Here is an 18,885-nt window from a genome sequence, read left to right as displayed (position 1 = left end):
TAAAAACTTGGAAAATATTTTGTTACGTTTTTTGACAAAATATTCTTTTCCTCAACACCTATGTGGCTGAATTTTTATATCTATTCGTTTTAAAAAACAAATAAATTTATTTGTTGGTTTAAGTTTGATTAAGAACTACGAATGCAAAACGTGGCCTCTTATACTAAGAGAACAGCGCCGTAAGAGTTTCGAAAATAAGGTATTGCGTAAAATATTCGGACCGAAAAAATATGAGTTAATCGAAGAATTTAGAACGCTACACATCTGAAGGAGTTTTACCCGGTATGTAAAATTCACGCTATAGCATCGAAGCGAATATGATGGACTTGTAAGGTTTAGTAACGAAAAGATACCTAAAATATTAATAAACACTGAGCCGATGGGTCAACGGCCGTGGGGTGAACCGAAGCGTAGGTGGGATGATTGCGTCAAAACTGAGTAGTAGTTGTCTGAATATCTTGTAGATTTGGGTTTGGATGGGCATCACTACAAATATGTATGTATACAGCGATTGGCATCGAACCTTTAGGTTAGCTAAACCGTTATTATTAATATAATTAAACATCAAATTACTCAGTTCATACGAAAATGAAAAAAATCCTAAATTATATTTAAAAAAAAAAAAGAAATAAACTAGCTCCGTATATCTCAAAATCTTGCATCCAGATTTTTTTTCTAATATACAAATATTTTATGATATGCAAATGATTTATAATTTTTTTTTTAATATGTACTTAAAGGAAAATATTGCACCACAGGGGAAATTACAGATATTCAAATAGAGAATGCCTTCTTAATTTTCAAAACTGCAATTATGGCATAAAACGAAATTTAATGGTGGTTTTAACCGCTTTTGTTTGGTTTTGGTATTAAATCTAACCAGAACCCTACCAATGAAGCATTACGATACCTTGGACTTAATTTTTATCTTCGTCTAATCTGGAATAACAATATCAATATTAAACTAACTCAAAAGTACACTCTCGTCAATAGCATATCTATAATAGGGGTATTCGTGATCTTTAGTTTAACATGTTAAAGCGTGTTAAATGGAAAAACTCATGTTAAATGGAGAAATATTTCCATCTTTTACCATTTTAAAACGATATAACATTTAACATGGTTGAGAGTCTGTTACTAGGTCTGTTAAATGGAGAATGGCGTTACGCAACAGACCAGCTGAGCTAGTCATTATTTTGTTTATTGTGTTTGGTTACTTGCTCGTAGTTTTTTTTTTTTCTTTTTTTGTGTTTGTATTATTTTGGATGTTTTTATAATTAATAAAGCAATGGATGACAATAATAATAGTGTAATGACAGTTGTCAATTAGCTCATCTTGATTCTGTTTCTCACAAGTTAGAGGTCAACAAGGCACTCAGTAGCCAAACTTTAACCAAACTATTAAACATAACTTCCACTTTTCTCTTAATTTAGGCATTTTGTAATAAATAACTTTAATCAAAACTTAGAAGTAAACAATAACAAGAAGTTTTGGAAGGAAAGGCTAAAAACAAATTGCTCAGAAAATCCGCTAGAGGCTCCTATGCATTCAAGATTTAAGATAACTTCAAATAGGGCTGCTCACAATCCTATATTTATAACATTTAACATGGTAAAACATTCTGCATTTAACACAACATCGAGAATACCCCTATTAAAACAAAATACGTTTATGAAACAATAAAAAGGGCGTTGTTAATGATGTACGTGAAGCGTGAAGTGCAGTATCCTGTACAGAACGAAAAATGCTACAGTAACTTCAAAATAAGGTCCTAAGAATAGCACTAGATGCCTCTGTATACAATATAATAGAATATGTTTGTTTTTTAATTATTAAAAATTTTATATTAGAGACAACAATATGCTATTATTACCAATATAAGACTAATAAGTAGAAAACCAAATGTAATCAGGTAATTGTCTTAATTTTTAAAAAAATATATTGTGATATATTTATTAAGTGTTGTATGCATAGGATGAATTTGAGAATTCGTTGTAGATATCTGATGATGGGGTGACGTTGTTATTGTTTATTAATTATATAAAATTAAATAATTAAAACAACGAAGAGTACCTATTCATTCACAAGATTATTTAGATATATTATTTACTTTTTTTACCAAATAATTTTTATCGATTAAAATTATAGTATTGTAAATTGTTAAGTGTGTTATATTCAAGCAACTAACCTCTATAGCTATGGTGCCAGGACTGATAGTCATTTATCATAATATACAAATCTACAGTAACAAACTTAGAAAACGATAATGCACCGCAGTAATAATGCAGAACATTTCAAAATTGTGGCTACTTTACAACCTAAACTTACAAAATTATCCTTAAATTTATAAATAGTAATTTATTTAAATAAGAACACAGATATTTAAAACATGTTAGAGAAAAAACTAATTTTATCGAACCACTCAATAACAATAGATTTGGGAAACGTACTTCAAACTACATGGTACCACATTGATACAAGAGCCGGGAAGGAAAAAAGTTATCGTACCCTAATTTTTGATTACTTTAATGAAAATTATGTATAATTACTAGTCAAAACTGATGAGTCGGGCAGATATAAGTAAGGGGGGGTAAAAAATGGCGACTGTTTCAAAACCTTAAAAAAAACGTTTATTTTTCATTCGGAGCTTTATATCTTAAAAACTACCAACAATAATAGAAAACCTAAAAGAACATTATTTAAAGAAGATTAAATTTGCTGAAAACTTAGCCCTAATAGAGCTATTTACGTCCAATAGTTCTCGAGATATAGCCTTTTAAAAAACAACTTTTCATAAAAATGTAGTGAAATATCAGTAGTTATTTTAAGAAATCTATACCTCAGGAACTATGTGACGTACAGATGTCTGCCAGCACTCAAATTAAAGCTAGTTTAATGTACTATAAAATAGTTAATAATGTTTATCTTTGTAGGAGTAGTATTTTTTATGATATTTGACAAAATAAACTCACAAAATGTTAATTTCTAGTTGTTCGTTTAAAATGTTGGATTTTTGAAGAAACATATTTCTAGACCCATAAGACGCACATATGTCTGCCAACACTCAAAATAAAGGAAATTTAACTTACTATAAAGTAGTTTATGACACTTATCTTCGTAGGGGTAGTAGTTTTTATGATATTCACATATGAATATAAATTTGGCAAATGAAAATTTGTCTGAAGAGTAATAAATCAATTTATTTTACCAAATTTCATGAAAACTACAACTCCTACGAAAATAAATGACATAAGCTACTTTATAGATTATAAAACTAGCTTTAATTTGATTGCTAATAGACATCTGTACGTAACATATTTCCTGAGATATAGATTTCTTAAAATAACTACTGATATTTCACTACATTTTTATGTAATGTTGCTTTCTCGAGAACTATTGGGCGTAAATAGTTCTATTAGGGCTAAGTTTTCAGCAAATTTACTCTTCTTTAAATAATGTTCACTTATGTCTCTAGTGTTGTTGGTAATTTTTAAGATATATAGCTCCGAATGAAAAATTAAGGTTTTGAAACAGCCGCAATTTTTTATTCCCCCTACCTAGGCATACTCATCAATTTTGACTAGTAATTATACATAGTTTTCAATTAATTAATTGAAAACTAAAAAAGAAATATTTCTTCTATTATATCCTTTACCTGCTTTTTAGTTCTAATGCTCATTTCTTTTTTGTATTCTTTATATTAGACATCATATTACATATTTTAAGTAATATATTATATTTATTGTATTATTATTTTTAATCAAGTTCACTCCAAACTTATTACGAATTAATTAGCTCATTATTATTAAATTATTAATTGTAAATTTGTATCATTATTACTCACTTATTTTAATTATTTTGCTATATTTTCATTTCAGTATTTTGTATTTAGTTGTATTTGTTTAATTGAATTGTTATTTTTATCGCTAAAAATAAATTTATATTGTACTATTCTAGCTTAAGTCAAAAGTCTAACTAACTCAAATTTACGTATGTTATAAAAAAAAAAAGTATGTTATTTTGGCACCGATCGATAGATTTGTCATCTGGGGCCTGATTCATAATGAAAGCTAATAGTATTACTCCATAAATACAAGTACAATAACTATAAAATACAAGCACTTGTTTCATGATAGGGACGACTATTAGTGATATGACATGCGCTTAAAACTTAAAAATTATCCGGCAAAATTGTATAAGTCAGTAAAATTGTAACAAATACAAACTACAAGATCGATAGTATTAGTTTGTAATTTATTATGAAACAGGGCTCTGGTCGGATCCAAAATGGATGCACTTTTCTAAATAAATAAAAAAACGAAAATAAAAAACTGTTATAATAACCATGTAAAGCCCACCAGACCAATAAGAAATATAATACATATAAATCTAACTATTGTTGGAGAAATAAATTCATATACAACCTTATTATTTTAAAGATGCATTTACTAAATATTTAACGGCAGATTTCGAAAGATATCTCTTCTCTTAAAAAAAAAAGTTAAATCACAGGAGTAGTAACTGCATTGTTATGAAAATTGTTACTCCATAAAGAAAGGAATGAAATGAAGACGAATGAACAAATGAAAGCCTTAGTATCGGTGTCGTAAAACATTAAAAAAACAAAAAAAAAAAAACTATCAGTCGATAACACAACATTTAAAAAACAAACACATTGGGTAGATATCTTTTTTATAGCATAAGGGGTTATAAAAAAAACAACAAAAAAAACGAAGCGTGAGCAACAATTTTCTGTTCACAAGGATTTTATTTTCCCATCGCTTTTGTTTATAAGGCACAAGAGAAGTGGCATAATTGACAATTGTTTCATTAATGTTTTTAAAGTACGAAAAAAAAATGGAGAAGTAGGGAGACCTCCGAATAGTATATTTCCAATAAAGGCCGACTTTAACAGTACAAGAACCCCAGAGGAGAAAAAGTCAGTTATTGCACCCAAATTTTTTTATTACTTAAATGAAAACTGCGTAAAACTACTTGTCAAAATGAGTCAGCTAAGAATAGTTAGACGGAATACAAAATGACAGCTGTTTCAAACGGTAAGAAAATTTTTTTTTCTTATATAATATAATTTTTTTTTTTTTTTCTGGGAATCATCCACCACCACATTATTTAAGGTCCGACGCTTCGCCCCACTTTGCAGGGCTTCATCATGGCTGTTCAAAGCGATAGGTTAAACAGACCCTTAGAAATAGTTTAGTGATTTAAAATTTTTGTTATCGTGTACCACTGCTACATATACTGTCAACTATCACGCAAAATCTAGAGAGACAATGCTGCCACGACAGTATATACTGTCATAACAGACCTAGTGACGGTCACTGAACTTCTTTTTTTTTTAAAACTATATCTCGGGAAGTCTATTGGATGTAAACATCTCTTTTAGGGCTCATATTATAGCAAATTTACTCTACTTTACATTATGGTCGGTCTATTAGATTTTCTTGTGCAATAGGCAGTTTTAAATATATGAAGCTCCGAGTGAAATATAATTTTAAATTATCAAGAAGATGGTCAGGGTTGCGATTAAAAGAAAACCAAAAAAATAATTTACAACAATTTATTTGCCAAAATTTCGCCTCCACCATGAGGGCTAAAAAGATAAAAAAACAACTAAAAATATTTTGACATAGTAGAATAATAAGATACAAAAAGATAAATTAAGGTAGGGTTAAAATTATGTAAATATAAGTGAAAAGAAAATTATATACAAATGAACGAAAAGAACAAACAAAAATAGTATTAATATAAAAAGACAATGATGAGAATATGAAATAAATTAAGGAAACCATCTGGTTAAAAAAGAACAGTAGACGTAATAACACGGAAAAGTATATATGAGAAAACAAAAATTAACATTCTATAAGAGGTAAAACAAAGAAGTACGTTGAGATTAAATAAAGATCGAGGAAGAAGAAAAGATAAATAGAAATAAAATAAAAGATATCAATAAATAAAAATAAAATTAAAGATAATAATAATAAATAAGTATTGGTTTGATTTGTTTTTTTATTAAATGTCATCTTTATTATTTATTTTTATTTATTCTTTCGATTAATCTTTTCTTCTTTCTCTACGTTTATTTAATCTGAGTTACTTCTTTATTTTCAACTTCTTATAGAGTTTTAAATTTTGTTTTCCCACATCTGCTTTTCTATTTTTACGTGTTATTACGCCTTCTGTTCATTTTTAACCTAATAATTAGCGTATTTTTTTTAAAGTACTTCTTATCATTGTCAATTTCATATTAATAGTATTTGTATTTCATCTTTTCGTTCATTTTTATATAATTTCCTTTTCACAATTTTTCCCTACCTTAATTTACCTTTTTATATCTTATTATCCTACCATGTCAAAATATTTTTAGTTATTTATTTATCTTTTTAGCGCCGATGGAGATCTACAAAGTGGGGCGAAACGTCGGTAAATAAATAGTTCTTTACTATTTTTTGTTTACTTTTGGCCGCACCCGTGACCATCTTCTTCATAATTTAAAATTACTTTTCTTTCGGAGCTGCATATATTTGAAACTGTCAACAACACTAGACGACCTAATAAAACATCATTTAAAGTAGAGTAAAATATGAGCCCTAACTGAGCTGTTCACCTTATGAAATAGGCTACATTATCAAAATGAAAACAAGTACATATTTATCAATAAAATGGAGAAGAGAAATTTTCCTAGGGGCCGTCCGTAGCTCAGATGGATAGGCGCAGGTCTATCAATCTGAGATTTGTGGGCGGCGCCGGTTAGAATCCGGCCAGGGACATTGACTTTTTTCATTAATTGGTAATCCCACAAAATGAAAAACTTGACCCCCTTTTATGGATAGACAGTATAGTACTTCAATGGGAGTCTTGGGACGACAAAAATTTTTTTTTCTAAAGATTACTTCTAGCATACATCGATTCCACACTGAAACACGTGAACAGAGAAGTAGAAATACAAGTCACTACCACGTCATTTATTTTACAAAAAAGAATAAATAAATAATACTAACTTCAACTTGAAACTAATTTCAGAAACCATAATTATCTATAATTGCTAAAGTGTTAAAGTTTCGCCTATAAATGGACAGCAGGAATTATCTAAATTGCTTGATTACTCGAAAGAAAATTACAACCACAATTATATTTAAAGCAGCATCGGCACACAACTATCTTTTTTTGATTATTTTTATTTTTCATAAGGTGGGGTTATTAATCTCAACAGTCAATTAGTAAAATGAACTAACGATATCTGTAGGATGAAGCAAACGTATTATTTTTTTTTAAATTGGGAAAGAGTGAAAATCCATCTTGTCCATAATATTTGAATTGTTTACTTGAGGCAGGAATAGTCCAAGATATGTTTACCTCATCTCTTTCATTTGCACCAATCACGATTTTCTACCTCGATGTTTACCTCCTTGGCATTGACTTGGAATTCGTTCTCAAGGTAGCTTCTAAGTTAAATACAGACTCAAAAGATCTAATACATTTCAAATTTGGTACGAATAAACTAAAAAATATTTTTTTAAATTTTAATGATGGATGGTTGACTACAAAGGAATCCCAAATAATAATTTGACGAAGAAAATGTGAAATAACAGTAAATGAGAAAGAACAAAATAAACTAATTGCTTTGCTTTCTTTTAAGTTTCGACAGACCAACGCAGACAACATTCAGGGCCTCGGGTAGTATCCAGGAAAGGAATTTTAAAAATATTTTCCAATGAGTATATGCATTTCGCAAGTATTATTGAAACAATTTTAGGACGATAGATATTTATTTTAAAGCAATGATTTCCAAAATTTAATGTAAACGTATTCATTAGTTAATTTTTTATATGCTCTTCAATTCTTTAACTACGCAAAAACCGCAATACAGGCGGTATGACGTCACTCCTTGACACTACCGTAGTCCAAGTGTTATCCTAGTAACGTTGTTTTTTTTTTGTTCATAGAATAATATTCGCAATAATAATTTTGCCAACTGTAAAACACCACATGGGTTGAGAATTTGTTAAAAAATTACGAATGGTATACGCAAGGTCTGTCTAAAACGTCGAGTTTATTGTAGACTTGAGAACAATTTATTTGAAATAATACTTTTAAAAAAATTCGTTTTCTAAAAGTCATGACTGCAACTGTCATATAATTTATACCGTGGCAGTAAATTGTCGCCGTTTTAACGCGACAGTAACTTCACCACTACAACTTGTACCATCAACTAATTTTCCAGTTCGCCCTAGTATAACCTCTCCCGTTGTTAGGTTTCAGGAAACTTGAGTAAAACGACCCGAAATTTGTACACCTCAAAAAGTCTTGATAAGTCCGATTAGTACAAGAGCCCAAGAGGAGAAAAAAGGCAGTTATTTACGTTCAATAGTTTTTTTAATTTCTCAATAGAGATTTTTTTAAAATGCAACATTTCATGAAAATGTTGTATGGAACATACTGAAATATCAGAAGTTAGTCCATTTATTTTCAGAAATCTTTATCTCAGAAACTATGTGACGTACAAATGTCTATTAGCACTCAAATTAAAGCTATTTTAATGAGCTATAAAGTAGTTTATGACGTTTATAGTAAATTTAATTAGCTTTAATTTGAGTGCAGACAGACATCTGTACGTCCAATAGTTTCTGAAATAATATTTTTCATAAATCAAACTTATTGTCCGAACAACTATAAATCAATTTATTTTAGCTAATATCATGAAAACTACTATGCCTACAAAGGTAAAGGTCATAAACTACTTTATAGTACGTTAAACTAGCTTTAATTTGAGTGCTAATAGACATCTGTACGTCACATAGTTCCTGAGATATAGATTTCTCAAAATAAATTAAGTAACTACTGATATTTCAGTACATTTTTATGAAATGTTGCTTTTTAAAAGTCTATATCTCAAAAACTATTTGACTTAAATAGCTCTATCAGGGGTAATATTTCGGCAAATTTACTCTTCTTTAAATAATGTTCTTTTAGATTTTCTAGTTTTGTTGGTAGTTTTTCAGTCGCCATTTTGTATTACATCTAACTATACTAGGCAGACTCATCAGTTTTGACTAGTAATTATACATAGTTTTCATTAAAGTAATCAAAAATTGGGGTGTGATAACTGCCTTTTTTTTCTTCCCGGCTCTTATACTATATATCTTTCCCTTGCAAAAGCAGAAGCAAACGAAATATGTGACTGTTTTCATCATTTCAAACAATCTATCTATTTCACTTCAAAATGAAGACCAGAGGAGAAAAATCAGGTATCTCATTTTAATTTTCAGGGAAAGTTTAAATTGGAATTGCATCCTTCTTTAACCAATACGCATATTTTCCAAATCGATTTTTAACAGTTCAAGCTCACCTTTCTTCTTTACTATCATCTCCATCATTCAAATTTTTACTATAAACTTTTGTTACCTATTAAAAAAAAAAAACTTCCCTCGTTTCCTTCCCCCTACCCCCCCCCCCCCACATCTTAAAATAAGAACGATAGCTATCGTCGGACATTCCTCTAGGTTATGGAGTAATAGAAACGGACACTACTAAACAACAAGGTCGCCACTAGACTGAGTCACATTAAATCACTGTCAATATTTTTTTCACGTACTAATTGTTAAGAAGAGATCCCTTGCATTGTGTGATGGGATGCTTTCCTCATCAAAATTCCATCAATACGTTGAATGTTCCACAGGTTCAATCGAGAATAATAAAACGTTTTCTTCAACGATTATTTTTTAATAAGTAGATCTAAAGAAATGCCACCTTAATCGTCTTCAGTTAATAATAATTTTATTATACGAACATATGAATTAAGGATCTCGAAACGAAATCTCTATAAAAGTATGTTCGTTAACGTTTTGTTTGGTTAATATTCACGTCTAAAGATATTACTTTTTAAAAACAATACAGGTTATTATAAATAAATTAATACTTGTTCAAACTACTTTGTACTTGTTCGGGTATTTGTTCAGGGTGACATTAAAAAGTTTATGCAAGCCGTCTTTTTTTTTTTTTTTTTTTTTTTAATTTTATGAAAATTTACAACTCTACATAATTATAAATTTGGTAAATTTAATGTAAGCTATAATGGAGAGATACAGACGTGTAGAAAAACTACCCATTGGTAGCACTCTAATGACGTTTTTACACTAGCAGGTCTCGTGGCACCTTCTTTTCAGGCGCCTCGGAACATTGTCAGGAATGGAAGAGAAAGCAAGGTTAGAAACTAGTGGATTTGGGTAGTTAGAGAGTTTATAATGGAAGGAATGATATCTGATTCGGGCTAGATCGGTCACATATGGAACATTAAGGTTTTTATTTATGATTTTATTGGTGACAAAGTAAGGAGCATTGAGGATTTTACGAAGGATTTTGGATTGTAAAGATTGGATACGAGAGGAATTTGAAGGTTTAGTGGAGCCCCAAAATTCCGTATATTTGTCTAGTAAGTGCTGTAATAGTCAAAATCGACGTGCAGTTTCCAGTCTTTTCAGTCTTGTCTGTGGATTCTAAGTTGTCCATCATGATAACGTAAATGTAGAAAAGCTTTAAAATTAATAGCAGTAATTTTACAAAATATAAAGAAATTTTAAAATGTTTGAGAACCTCTGGTCTATAATGTTTTGGAAGACGCTATTTTAGTACTTATTATCAATCCTTACCTTGCGAATATTTTCTTGGTGTCCTTAAGAAAAAAACTGTAATCATTATTAGGAATATGCAACCACTATAAAATGTATTATTAAAAAAAAAGAAATCAGAACACTCAAAAAACCTAATAAATATCGTACATCGAGGAAAACGTCAACAGCAATAATAAATTACGACCCTGGAAAATCAAAGAAACGATCAATACAGAAGAAAACTCTAAAGTAACATAAACTCACTCTGGAGGGAATTGTTAAAATTACTTGAATTATTATTGATTTTTTTTTTATTATCGAAGTTTTCAAACTATAAAATACAATTAACTCAAAATTAAGTAAGAAAATTATATAAGCAATAGCCAAATCCATTTTTAGGAAGAATAACAGTTCCAAAATATTCAAAAGTTTCAACCAAAATAAACAGTGATAAGAATTTCAGAGAGAATTTATTACTTGGCTATCTTCCACGGCCTTTGATATCTCGAGCTGTTTCCGGTTGATCTCGATTATGAAGAGCAGAGGCAAAATAGTTCTTCAATCTTTGAAATATTTTGAATCTGTTATTTAAAAATACCACATTGAGGAAAAAAAAAAGCGTTATACTATTTTAAGAATAATATAATTATATTACTGGTAATGGTACAAGGGAGGGGTGGAGTACTCAATGTTGTGGGTAGTAACTTATTTAATTGTATCTCTATGCTCCCTCTAAAAGGATAAACAAACAGGTAACGGATCATTTTCAGTTGCTCGAACATTTTCTCTTTTTGTATTAGCAAAGAGTACACCCCCACAGTCCATGTAGTATCAACTATTCAAAATACGGAAAGATTAAGAAGATAGCTCAAGGCCATGATCTATCATGGCTATTCTCGGACTTGGAATTTTAAATTCGGTAAAGTTTACCGTCTGATTTGAAGAATAACTTTTCTTGTAAATAATTATTGATTTTACCCAAGATTTAAGAAATCGTATTTTAAACTGCAATGGTGCAACCGGCTTTTAGTGTAAGAAGACTCGTTAAAAAAAAAAAATATGTGCCGCTACAACCCATGAAGGGTCAGGGGGTTCAGTACTTTGTAAAGAAGTACTGTTACTAGATCAACGGTTGTGCAAGGAGCTGATTTGGTCAGACTCACGCTAAGAAGACTCGTTGCGCAGCCATAAAGAAAAGTAGGAAGGCTTATAGTTTTGCGAATATTAAATTTTACGTTTTTGAACAGAAGGCGTGAGCTAGGTAATAATGAAATAGAAGAATAACAAGTATTTTCCGCTATTTAATTCGCTTTTTTTTCTCATCAATTTCGTTTTTTTAAATTATGGTAGACATTAAACATTTAAACCTGCTCAAATGTATTTCCTCCTATATCTGTATCACCGAATTTGCTGTATCAGCAGCTAATCATATATTTGTTTTGTCTGTATTAATTTCGAGATCTAATTCCTTATTAGATTTTATCAATATTGTTTTATGGTTTCCTCGCCCTCACTCAATATTAACAAATCAGCAGCATACCCTAGTACGAATATTTAATTAAACCTTTTCGGTATCCATAAAATTTCTAAAAACATATTCTAGAGCTTATTACATTAGATAGGTTAAAAATAACAGCCTTATTTTTAACCCGACCGAACCTCAAACTTCTCAGAGTTAAGAAAGGACAGCTAAACAAATTTTATAAAAAAAAAAAAAAAAAAAATTAGGGATAGACTGAAGAGATGAACTACTTGAAGGACAATTCTTCAAGGAGTAGGATTACCAAACCGGTTTACCTATGGGATTTACTCGCAGAAATAACCTTCCAAGACAATGCACTGTTCCTCGAAACAGGGATCACACTTTCTGTTTCTAACGTTTACATTATACTGTATCATGGAAAAACTTAAGCATGTTATATATTGAAACATTACTTGCCAATAAACCCAGTTTTACTCATTAATCGGAGAGTTGAATCTCACTTCTATCTTTTAAACAATTTTGTATATTATTATTCTAATTAGTTTATTTTAAATTCAATATTATTTTCTAACGGAAGGGAAATGTTTCCTCTTGCATCAACGTTTATTTGCATCCTTTGATCAAGACCGCCAAGGACGCGGCGTCACTAATGTGCATTAATCCAGCTCCAAAACAGTGAAAAAGAGTTTGTCCAATAAAATAGAACGAGGCATTTGCGAATGTATTGGCAAAATTACTGGTCAATGTTTGTATTAGCGTATTGGGCGTTGTATTAAAGGGATTTTCGTACCATCTTCACAAGTGACGATTAAAGTGTCTTAAAGGATTTTACTTAAATAATGCATTTTAAAATTATAGCTACTTAAAATTGACAATATCGATGATACATAAATTGATAAGTTTTGATTGTTAATTAGATTCAATGTTTGTAATATTGTCCATCCTTCTGAGTTTCGTCCTCCCTCTTAGTTAGGAAGAGTGGACCTGTTCAGTAGTTTCTTGTATCATGTAACCTTGTTGTTTTATATTAGTGGAATCTATTGCTGTGTTTCTGATATTTCCTCAAAAACCTTTCTCCTCTGAATCCCTTTAGAAGAGCTTACTTTCAATGTTTTCAATCCTTACCTCAAGGGTGGCAGTAAAAGAACATGTCTTACTACTGTACTTCACTACAGCTTTTGGAATTGCATTTTATATCTTAGTTCCAGCTTTCCTAAGATTTTCTTTGACCTTAGGGTAACAGAAAAGAAGACTTTGCTAAAGGAGGATTCTTCAGCTGTTAATAGAGGATACTCTGCTTCCAGGTTTTTGAAGCTATTAACTTTCAAGAATTGAGCACCTCACTCCAAAGACATTCCCATGAAGAAAGTATTTCCCACTAACAATAGTTACAGTTGGGTTGGAGCGATCTTAGCATCATTCCAATGATACTAACCATCGCCAATAAAAAATAACAATGCACATGAAAATCTATACTTCCAATTTCTTTCAAAACATCCATTTTGTATTCTTACAAGGTTTTGATTTATTAATAAAAAAAATTAAATGATATTCCTAAGACAGCTACTCATGATTTTTATTAAATGTAAAATCTGGAAAAAGGGAATCTAATTTTTCTTATAAGGGACTCAGCTGTAGTACAGCTTTAAAAAAATAAATTCAGATATGATGTCAGATGATTAACAATAAGGGATTGAGCAAGATAGTACTTGATTGCGAGAGTGACCTTAAACGTTTTACAAGATTTTCAAGCCTCATCAAATATATGTATTTGTAAATAAATTTATGTGTATCCATATAATTTAGAAAATGAATCAGAAGCTTTTGATTTGATAATCAATAAAAAAATTAAAATTGTTAGTCTTTTATAAGGACAATTATAAAGTAATATGAAAATCTCCATTCAATTTTCAGAAATAAATGTCATGCAATCTGAAAATATTTTTTATTTTTTGTATTAACTGTTCATGAAGAATTACTGCTCGATAAGTTGAGCTAAATATTTATTAAAATAAAATTCCCGAAATAATAATAAAATAAAAGTAAGGATGATATAAAATTATTAAATTTTAAAATCTAAGAAATGAAGAAAAATAAATTTAAAAATATACTCTGAGGTGGACTAGATATAAGATCAAAGAATTGTTTCCCCTAGATGCAAGTTAACATAAATTTATTATTCGTTTCTTGCTTATTTCCTTGGGGCTATATACAATTTATTATTTACTTCACATAAGTCTCAAACAAAAATTATAATAAAAAATATAAATTATAGGTTAACTTAAAAAAAATTGCTTTATTTAGGCCAATACTTCACAAAAAATAAATAATCATTAATACATGAAGGCAGGTTCTAAACCAAATCTATGAACTGTAATGGTGAGAAGAAATAAATAAGGAAATGTTAAAAATCAATATAATATAAATGATTGTAAGTTTTCTCCATAAAATGATTTATAAATTTGTCTTTTTAGAAACTAAATATAAACTTGATAAAATAAAACTTACGGGATCAAGATATTTTGGAATAAGTTCTGCGATGACATTGGCTGAGGCTGGGGCCACTTCTGATGGCTTAATAACAACACAGTTCCCCGCTGAAATAGCTCCTATTACAGGCATCAGAGTCAGATTAATTGGGTAATTCCACGCACCCATAACTAATACAACTCCTTTAGGATCATTATAGATCCTTACTTTGTCAAGCATTGTAATTAAATTCTTCTCAGGCTGCATAAATAAAATAAAACATATAAAAATGAAAGAAATACCCAACATAGTTTAAAACTATAAATAAAATAATAAAAAGAGATAAATGAAATCGGAATGTATTTCTCTTAGTCAACAATAAAAAATACTAACATTCGTAATCTGAAGAACAACTTTAATACTGTCCCTTAAGCTGTAAATTCTCGTAGTCCAAAAAAAAACTTTATGAAATTTTTAAATAATATAAACTAGCTTCATTCTAAAGACATATGGAAAGAATTCTCAGAATCATTCTGGGAGTAGAACAACATTACCAATATATCCTATAAAATGATGGTTGAAACAAGATGTTTCCAGTATGATGGATTGTTTTTTTTTTTAATTTTAATTTTTTTTTTCATCTTTAAAGTATAGGAAAATATAAACATACTGCTTTCTGACTTCAGAGGTATCCCAGGTTAAGTGACACTACATTTTATCAAACCAATTTATGAATGATTATCATTCTTAACTGTCAACTGCTTACAATCATATATACAATTCATGTTTTTTCTTTCATAACAAAGAAAAGATAATGGATATAATAATAGGAGGAAACAAATAAGGAATAAATTATAAAGATTTTTATATTCAATTTTGCATTCTGATGGTCAACAATGAAATGCAGATAATATAATTAGCGTGAGAGGTGAATCTTCATAAATACCCTATTCAAACAAAAATAACTTTGCATTTAAAAGGGAAAAAATCTCATTAAAAGAAGCAAATCAATAATTACATAACAAATTTAGCTTCTTTTTAAAATTAATTAATTATTTTAAAAGGGACAAATTCGAATAAAAAATTAGCCCCATATAAGGCATTAATAACAATTACTCATATGAACTTGAGATTCCTGTTTAACAACAAGAGCTGGAAGCAATCATCAACGGAGCCAAGGACAAGCTTAAAAATAGGCTCTAGATCTCATATCTAAAAAAGTGCCCTTTTCGGTTAAACAAGAAAATCCTAATAACTCTTAAAATTAAACCCTGCGTATTTGACACAGACAACTAACTATTTATTATGATAAAAAAATAAAAATTATCAGAAATACTCATAAAAAAAAAAATTAGCACATATCATTAACAACAGAAGGTTCTATAGATGAAAAATATAAACATTAATGATTAATACAATCCATAGACAGAAAAAGATTATTATAAAAAATCATATCCAGAATTAATTAACGCTTAGAAGCTTTAACAATATGTAATAGGGTTTGATTTTACAGTCTCTTAGGATAAAGCAAAAAAAGTGACTCATTCTGTGGTTTGATTATTAAACGTATGTATTATATCCCTTCACATTCACCATTTCCTTATATCTAATACTAATAATATAATAATTCGAAAACTTGAAGTAGTGATTGAAAGGTTCAGATCAGAATAGAACTGAATATTTATAGGATTAGTTAACAAAACAAATAAAGTGATGTACAATGTAAAACGGTACAAAATCACTTCAAGAACTAGGAATAGTTCTAATGGAGAAATATCAAAACCCCTTGGAATTTATGAAAAACTATGAAATAATAAAGCCAAGAGAAGATATAAAAAATACTTATACTTTTTTTATTTAATATTTTATTTAAATACTTTTTTTTATAACTAGGTTTAATTATATTCTTAATATGTCTCAGGTAAACTTAGTTATTCATTTAAAATTCCATTTTAGTCTCAAAACAAATTTTATTTCTTTATAAGTCCTTATAAGGGATAAAATGGATACAAATTTTATTTATTTAAACAATATTAACCAGTCTCAAGAAAGTATTAAGATTATAAACTAGTTATTTATAATAAAAGGAAGCCCTTTGGGTGTAGTAAAGTTGTTTTATTCATAACTAGGACCAATAATAAACTGGTTAACATGAACAAAAAACTATAGAAGTAATAAATAAAAATAAAGTAAAAAGTAATTATTTAATAAATAATAGCAAGTCGTAAATAAGAACTTACTTCTGCTGGTGCCATCCATTGTTTTAAGTTCTCCAAAATATAATCAATTTCAGTGACCAATAGACCAATTTCAGTGAAGAATGACTCCATTTTACACTAAAAATAAATTAATTAAAAAAATTACATTAAAATTATATTAATAATGTACAAATATACAAAAGAAATTGAGACAAACCTTTTTCAAATCCTGCTCTAACGATTGAGCAATTTTATCTCCATTTTCTTCCACCATTCTCTTGAAATTTAAAAGTTGCTTTTTACGAAATTCATAAGAACGAGTTTTCCCACTGTCGAATGTTTCTCTTGCTTTTGAAACAACCTAAATAAATAACAAATTACAAAAATTTAACATCTATTTAACAATTTTTTTTCTTATTTGAAGAAATAAATTAGTAATCCCTAACAGATAAAAGAGGTTTTAATATATCGGAATTAAAACCTAAAGAAACAGTACACCACCCAACTACAAAAACTATAATCAACACCAAACAATTTTTAAAATATCAAGATTCAATAAAATTAAATATAGAGGTAAAATTTGATGACCAGAATACAGTAATATTGAATAGTATTAAATAATCTGACATTATTAAGAAGCTTAAGTAATACAAATGCATTAAAAAATTCATTTTATAAAGAAATTAACAGTCAATGATATTAACATTTCATAATATAAATTAATTGATTCTATAAAATTACTCATAAAAAAATATGAATAATAACCAGTTCAGCATTAAAATCTGCACACATGAAAATTTCCATCGGGAAGGTGCTGACCGTGGTTTAAGATTAAAAAACTGAAACAACTTATTAATTTCTTCATAATGTAATAAATTTTATTTCTTTTTTATTTGTTTTACATGTTACTTCTCCCAATAACAATTAAATTTAATAGCTGCAAACAAATAGATACTAAGCAACAAGAGAATTCGCTTTCAACTATAAATCACACTTAATAAAATTCATAACAAAACATTAATAAAATAACTAGACATTATGTAACAATACTAATATTGAGAAAATTAAAGTTTAAAAGGAAAAATGAACATCAACACCTTGATAAACAGAAAAAAATAACTCTAAACAAATCCAACACACTTTTTACATCTAATCTAAATAATTTCAAATCATAATTTATGGGAAAATATACTCCAGCCAAAGTTATAATTTATATATAAAACTAAACCCAAAAAATAATTCTGTATTTCATAACAAATTCATTTTGTGAAAATTGGAACAAAAATTGACTAATTTTTATATCATATGAACATTTTCTAAATTTTCTTGAACAAGACATGAGATGTAAGTTCAATGATCTTTCTAATTAATCAACTGAATCAACCTATATTGATTGTTCCTGGAGCCAGATTGACATTAATTATAAAATGCAATTAGGTTTAAGTTTTTATGTAAGGATTACTTCCAAGGTTAGTAATTAAATATCAATTTGGTGAAGATATAAATTTTCCTATATTTTATTATGAATTTATAGGATCGAAAAATGAAATTTTAATTTTAATTTGTAGTTTTTATATAGTGCTTTTTAAGTTTAATACTAAATTAAAAATAAATTAGATGTTTCAATATTTAAGAACTTTGACAACTCTCTGGTAGTTTTGATATAAAGATAACAGATTATCTTAACTGAGTAATAATCGTGATAAATGACTCCTTCTCATCTAAATAAAAGTTTAATTGAAATACTAATTCATAAAATACATCCCTGACTCTGGTTTTGAAAGGCCTTAAATAAAGTAAACATTTTATACAATCCAAAACATTTCATTAGTTTTTTTCTTTGTTTCCTAAGAAATATAAATACATATATTGATCATAAATTAAATACTTACATGATGGAAGTTTGACATTTTGATTGTTTTCTTTAAGTCAAATAATAATGTGAAAATATAAGTCTCCTCCCCTTTCAGAAATGATCAAATAATATTATGTAAACGGGAAATATGAGGGAAAGTTGAAGAATACCCCAGTAACTTTCAGTTTCACCCTCAGAACCACAACCAACCAGCAGACCGGCTAACTGCTGATTGATTCTTTTCCCTTCAA

General features: G+C 28.7%; 1 protein-coding gene across 1 annotated transcript in view; it reads right to left on the bottom strand.

Annotated features, from left to right (window-relative positions):
* The window catches only part of LOC106691446 (aldehyde dehydrogenase, dimeric NADP-preferring), a gene marked incomplete in the record, with an annotated part of 59,886 nt that extends 41,001 nt beyond the window's left edge, over positions 1-18,885 (bottom strand). Inside the window, 4 exon segments of the mRNA XM_067051200.1 lie at positions 14,621-14,842; positions 16,822-16,917; positions 16,997-17,140; positions 18,672-18,885. Of these exon segments, the coding sequence (XP_066907301.1) occupies positions 14,621-14,842; positions 16,822-16,917; positions 16,997-17,140; positions 18,672-18,689 (480 nt within the window).

The sequence above is a fragment of the Halyomorpha halys genome, unplaced genomic scaffold (assembly GCF_000696795.3).
Source record: "Halyomorpha halys isolate HHAL.00 unplaced genomic scaffold, Hhal_1.1 Scaffold2360.1, whole genome shotgun sequence".
Lineage (NCBI taxonomy): Eukaryota > Metazoa > Arthropoda > Insecta > Hemiptera > Pentatomidae > Halyomorpha > Halyomorpha halys.
The sequence above is the reverse complement of the archived record's forward strand: the minus strand, read 5'-3'. Positions and strand labels throughout refer to the sequence as shown.